At 38.6% G+C, this 6619-nt stretch overlaps 1 protein-coding gene across 5 annotated transcripts in view; it reads right to left on the bottom strand.

Annotated features, from left to right (window-relative positions):
• Positions 1-557: 557 nt before the first annotated feature.
• glra2 (glycine receptor, alpha 2) overlaps positions 558-6619 on the bottom strand; it is a 19508-nt gene continuing 13446 nt past the window's right edge. For all 5 annotated transcript variants that reach the window (XM_014018681.1, XM_014018683.1, XM_014018682.1 and 2 more), the window contains 3 exons: positions 5921-6135; positions 4746-4892; positions 558-2155 (listed from right to left, as the gene is read on the bottom strand). In XM_014018681.1, the coding sequence (XP_013874135.1) occupies positions 1874-2155; positions 4746-4892; positions 5921-6135 (644 nt within the window). In that variant the 3' untranslated portion in view covers positions 558-1873. The remainder of the gene's footprint in view (positions 2156-4745; positions 4893-5920; positions 6136-6619) is intronic.

The following is a 6619-nucleotide window of genomic DNA, read 5'->3' as shown; positions in this document are numbered from 1 at the left end:
GGTGGTTCTGTAGTTTGTTGTATTTTGAATGGATTGTCTTTACTTCTAATTAATATGGATTTTGATAAATGTATGTATGAAATGTGTTTAATCTTTAAAGTATTACAAAAAAGGAAAGGCTAATTTATAAGCTTAACATGAGAAGTAATGCAGTTTCTTTTGCAGAAAGAATTTATACCGGTCAATCCGGTGAGTGCTGCCAAAGATAAATTACCAGCTGCAGTCAATCATGATCACTATCATGATTTAATGGTCCCTGGCACTGTAGACCCTTCAGAACCTCTCAACAAAAGGTTCAGGCGACTATATCTGGGCCCTGTGTGAATTAAACAAATTCCACAACAAATTCAAACATTTGGTTGGTTGTGTATTCATCCACCATAAAAGAAAACACRTGATTCAAATAAATGATTCAAATAGATGATTAAAAACCCAGAATTTATATGACATTCATGCTCATGAGTATATGTAAACTTAAAAGAAGAGCCTCCATTTTTTTCCCAGTTTTGAAGATTACATAATTTGCTTAATTCCTTACAGATTACAGGAGAGATATATATGGTGCACAGTCAATTTTATTGATATACAAGCCAGTAAATATCCTTTWTTTAATGAATGGCATTCAAATAAAAAGCTCTTCACTACAGTATATCCGGAGTGCGATTGCCTTTAGCTGCTCAGTTACTATGAAGGTTCCGTAGAGCCGTCCTTCAGTGTCGATCACTTCCACAAACACACAAAGTGAAGGAAAACAGTCCACAGTGGAAGCTGAGTAAGTTTACATAAAGATATAATTTTATTAACATAACCCGTCACTCATTACAATAAATATTTTTCTTCGACTAAATCTACAAAACATATTCTCAAACTCTGAAATCCTAGCTAATACTGGAGGAGGTATAAATAAATAAATAAATATATAAATAAATCCGTGGTCACACAGAATTATGTGGTGCACAATCAGAGTATGTGGGCTCACTGATACGTCTCCTGACACGTTTATTCAAGAAAGTTGCTACAAAATCAAAGGCAAATTTAAAACATGTGTCGGGAAAAAATAAAATAAAATGAAAAATACTCACAGCTTTACGCGACATCAGCTATTTGTGATTTTTTTCCCGTAGACTTTGCTTAGAGCTAAAGAAAAAGGTAAACGACACTGAGAAATACCTTTGGATGTCTGGTAGAAAAGCTCAAAGCGTGCATTCAGCTGTGATAGACCACTCAACAGGAGGAGATGCGTGAAAAAATAGAAGAGCACGGCACTTCATCCCACCAAATCTTTGATATCTAAGGCCTCGGGTATTTCGTAAAAAATGGAGTCTCATCTCAATTCCCGAATTTTCCAGATTTTCATCGTGCCTGAGACGTGTAAGCAGCTGCTTTTGTTGGATGTGCTTTGCCTGAAAAAAGTTCAGAACGTGGATTTTGAAAGGACAGGAAGTGCCGGGACAATAGTACACTATAAAACAGTCTGAACACTCTTGATAAGAAATTTTGCATCACAAAAAGTCTGAGGTGTATCCTATACATCACAAAATATCTATGGAATGTTACTTTGTCTCCTTGGCTGCACTAACGCCAAGGCGGATTGAGTCGTTTTGGTCCGTCTGCTCCGGTGCGTTACTAAAGTTGGCTGTTAAAACAGTTTTAATTACTCTTCGGAAAATATCAGGCTGCAATACAGGAGCAAATAAAGCATCTGTGTTTCAAAAATCTTCACATTGTCAGAACATGAGCTTTAACGTATGATGCACGAGCGTTCTGTGTTATCCCTGAAAGAACACCACCATTGTCACCGCGATGCCTCTCCATGCGCAGCTTCCGAGCACTTCTCAGTTGGAGAAATGCAAGGCTTTAACGGGTAGCGTCATCAGTTTTGGTGGATGTCTTCGTGTCGAATGATCTTGTAGGTAACCCAGTAGAAGACGTTGAAGATGAGAAAAGCCAGGGGGAAGGCAGCCCTGGAGATCGTGTCTATCCGCTTGGCTCTGTCCACAAACTTTTTCCTCATGGCGTCGATGTCCTTCGGGGTCGTCGTTTGGGGGTTCGGAGCAGGAACCGCGTTCTTAACGGCCGAGCCGTCCTTCGCCGGCACACACTGACTCATGTTGTACCCGGCAAAGTTAAAGCGACCTTCGCGCATGTCTTCGTCCTGAAAGACAAGGGAACGGCAGGTTTTATTACCGCAGCAGCTCAGAAGTCATGGCCTGAGGCAACGAGTTTTCTGCAGCACAAACATGAACAATAATCAAATAGCACAAACACTTTGGATTTAATTAAAATTCACAGGATAACAAGATGCACTTTTAATGAAAAAGTGCAACACGACTGCTTCAGGTGATGAATCTTAATTTCAGCCAAACAATAAAAGTAATACATTTATTCAATAAACCAAGAAATTTAAAAAGCAGAGCGGAAACTCAAAGACAATAAAATACCCTTTCCTTTATTTTAAAGTCACTTTGGCTTTATTTTTTCCCAGCATGTTTTCTGTCTGCCTTTTTAGGTTTTAAAATCTGTTCAATTAAAGGTGACAGCCATACCTATGTATAACTATATACAGTTAATTTTCCAAATATTGAGGTTAAAGTTGTGGTAGTAGCTGAGAGTTATCCCCCAAATATACTTAAAAACAGTGCCATACCTGGTCCACATCTCATTGAAACCACTTGCCAAGTCAACAGTGTCAGCTTGGCACCAGATTTGACCCACTCCTGTCTGCTTTGTGGACATATTGTGCATCACCCCCAATTGATTAGATTTTGCAATATTTTGTCACATTTAATACTTTTACAACCACAGAGCACTGATGTTTTTTTTTCCACCAGGTACAGTTTTTTATGACAAAATCAAATGGTTGTTGGAGAGTGGTACGTCCTATAAGTGCTTCGACTCTTGTTTTGCACTCAACATGCACCTTAAATGTTTTTCTGTACAAGAATACCTTCCATTAATACTGCATAATTTGTAAACACTGTGGACGTTTAGTTTGGGTGGGCTGAAGGATCAAGGACAGGGGTCAGCAACCTGCGGCTCTAGGGCCACATGAGGCTCTTTGGGCCCTCTGCTGTGGCTCTTTGAAAATGTGGCCAAACATCACAAAATAAACTTTTCTATTTGTTTTTTTATACCCACAACAGAAATAAATTTGTATGCAATATGCTCAATACTACTTATATAAAAAGTAAAACCTGTAGATTAGTTCATGCTAGCCTGTTTTTACTTAAAAAATCCAACTTATTGCTATGATCTTTCTCTCAAATCCATCAGAATTACCTTTTAAAATTTTTGAAGGCTGTATAATAATAAGAATTAGAAAACAGCTTAGTTGTACTAGTTTTTATGAAATTCAATATAAACTATATAAAGTAATTTTTTTGTTTACATGAAAATAGTCTCTTCATTTGTCGTAATGTGTAAAAATAATAATAAATATTAAAATTCACAGTACATTTTCTAGTTTTATAATGTCACCTCCAATAGCCGTAAAGTTTCCCGAAAAGGCCTCAAAAAGGCCCGCGGACCACCAGTTGTTAATCACAGTCGTAGCTTGTTTTGCGGCTCTGGACACATTTTATCAGTGAGCCAAGGAGCAGGAATGGTTCCTTTGATCGTAAAGGTTGCAGACCCCTGATCTAGGAGGTCTCTTGGTAATAGTGTTGTAGTCAAGACCACCTAACCCGAGACCAAGTCAAGGCCAAGACCACAGTGTCTCAAGACCGAGACAAGAACAAGACTTTTAGGGTTTGGACCAAGTCGAGACCAAGACCAAGGGAGGTCGAGACCGAGACAAGACCAAGACCAGAAAAAAATGTGTCCTAAAAGATGGAGTATTGTGTACACATGTACAGTGGGGGAAAAAGGTATTTTGTCTCTCATAGTTGAGGTCTAACTATGATGTCAATCACAGGCCTCTCTCATCTATTTAAGTGGGAGAACTTGAACAATTGGTGCTGACTAAATACTTCCCCCCCACTTTAGCTAACTTAATATGTAGAGCTAATATTGACAAACTCTTTGTGTGAGGGCAGAGGAAAGAATTTTGCTACAGAGGCAGATTGTTGACGTTAGTGATGGTAAAAGTTTGACGTTGTCCCCACTGTCTCTGAAAGTAAAGCACTGCTGGATTTATAAGTTGCTGTACGCTTTCTCCTGGTTGTTGTTATTAATGACATTATTTATGAATAATGTAGCCAAATTTTTTACTTAAGATTTGAAGACATCTTTTACCGTTCCCAGAGAACCACGRTTCATCTTCTGGGAGTGCTGCATGCAAGTGATGGGGGGTGTGGATGGGTAACAGCCGGTAACAAAAATACATAAATATCAATAAGTCAGGTTTGGATTTGAATCAGTAGCTACATTTTAAATCCAACGAAAGCAAGAATGTTAACAAATTAATTGGACAATAATCTGGCTGTTTAGTGGTATTTCCACAGTTGTGGTCTTGACTGGTCTTGAAATAAAATTCTGAGTCCTCAATGTCCGAGACCGAGACAAGACCAAGACCGGTTTCAAGTACTACAACACTACTTGGTGGTTGTATACCAGTTGCAAACCTGTATAGGTTTCAAGTTTTTTTGTGTTTTGGGTGTCTAAAAAGGTGCAAATTGTTCATGTGTTCATCCTTGTGTCTGACAGTCATCATCATTTCTGACATGTTTGTTTGGTTTCATTGACCCCAGAACCTCTCAAAAGTCTGACACCCAAACAATAACCTTGTAAGGACTTTGAAAAGCTACCTTGTTTCTTCTTTGTCTTCTCCTCAGGCGGAGAAACTCTTTCTGTTGCCTGGAGACAAAGTTTACCCCGGCATATTCCAGCAACGCAGCAAATACGAAGAGCAGACACACAGCCATCCAGATATCAATGGCTTTCACGTACGACACCTGGAAGACAAGACGTTTTTTTTCTTTGTTAGATTGCTTCAAGGTGACAACACAAGCTTACAGCTCAAACTGCAATGTGGGCTTTGGATTCAGCCTAAGATTTAGTAATTTTTTTTATTAAACTGGTTTCCCAATTAAGCCCATCCTCCTCAGTGAACTGGGACATCTAAATTATAAGTGTTGATGGTGTTTGCTAACAAGTGTTTCTGAGCTGCTTGTAATGTCAGCGACAGCTTGGAATTAAGCAGCAGGAGATAACTGCCTTTAATTCTAAACAAAGAAGGAGATCTCTGGTTTTAGTCAGTAACTTCTGCTCTGATTCAAATCTGTAACTTTGTGAAAAGTTGGGCCTGAAGTTTGAAGCTCGTCCCTCTCATCATCACCGTGACCTCGTCTCTTTGTGACAGCTGATTAGCATGTGAAGAAAACAGCTTGGTTATATTTGAACACACTTACGGCAGATTGATGTATTGTTTTCATGAGCCAAAGCTCTCAAAGGCTTTTCTTGAAATATTTATCAGCATGTGTGTCTTTCATGTCTATTATGGCGTCGCTGAAGCCTTTGAAACTGATGAGAGTGACTGGCTGATCATTGAGATTGAACGCTGAGTGCTGCAGTACTCGTCACGCTGAGAGCATTAGTTGTTTTCCATAACTGACAATAAGCTTCTGCAGTCGAGCTGTTTGTCATGTACACATGCTTTAGATTATTGCATTTTCTCTGCTGATAAAAAAATGCAAAACTTTTATTGACATCATTATGAAAATAATATTATGGATTTGATTTGAAGAATAAAAAATCTTGGGTTACATGTTTGTGTGCTGTTAATTAAATTATCAGCATCTTTATTTTTTTTAGGAGCTGAAGACAAAGAAAACAAAACCCTTTTCAAGCTGCCTAACGATGAATTTGTATCTGCATCGGAAGTGACATCAAATTTCTCAGCTGATGCAGCTCAGCCATACTTGTGATGAGAGTTTCAGTCCCATTTTCAGCTGGTGATGCTAAATGACAAAGTGAGATTTACCTTTGGAAGAGAAGCTCTGGAGCCAGAGCTCTGTGTGGTCATGGTAAGCACAGTGGTGATGCCCAGCGCCACTCTGGCWGGAGCAGCATCCATATTTATCCAAAATGACACCCATGAGAGGATGACGATGAGGAGTGACGGAATGTACATCTGGATCAGGTAGTAGCCCATCTGACGTTCCAGGTGGAATTTCACTTCAATACAAGTGAATTTACCTGTTAAACAGCCAAGAAACACGATCAAAGCAAGACAGGCTTTAACCTGGGAGGAAAATAAGGTCATTTCATGAATGCTAAAGGACAGCTAAAATATTCCGACGGTGCTGAAACTAAGTAATTTAAGCTGAAAGAAGAAGCAYGTCAGATAAAAGTTAAAAAAGCCGACCACAAACTAAAAAGCCAAAAGTCGCTAAATGGTAGCTAAAAGAAGGAAAAACCTAACTACAAGAACTTCAAGTAGCAAAAGTTGACCTAAAACTAGTAAAAAGGCCAGCTAAAATTAAAAGTGGTAAAAAGGTAGCTAAAAGCTAAACGTAGCAAAATGCCAGGGTCATCAAATGGCTAGTTAGAAGCTAAAAGTAACAAAAAGCTAGGTTAAAATTAGCCAAAAAATACAATAAAAGCAGCAAAAGGCAAGCTAAAGTTAAAAGTTACTTGATGGTAGCAAAAAGCTAAATTTATCAAAACGGTAGCTGAAAGT

This window comes from Austrofundulus limnaeus, unplaced genomic scaffold, assembly GCF_001266775.1.
Source record: "Austrofundulus limnaeus strain Quisiro unplaced genomic scaffold, Austrofundulus_limnaeus-1.0 Scaffold199, whole genome shotgun sequence".
NCBI classification, from domain to species: domain Eukaryota; kingdom Metazoa; phylum Chordata; class Actinopteri; order Cyprinodontiformes; family Rivulidae; genus Austrofundulus; species Austrofundulus limnaeus.
Note: the sequence above shows the minus strand (reverse complement) of the source record. Positions and strands in the feature narration are given on the sequence as shown.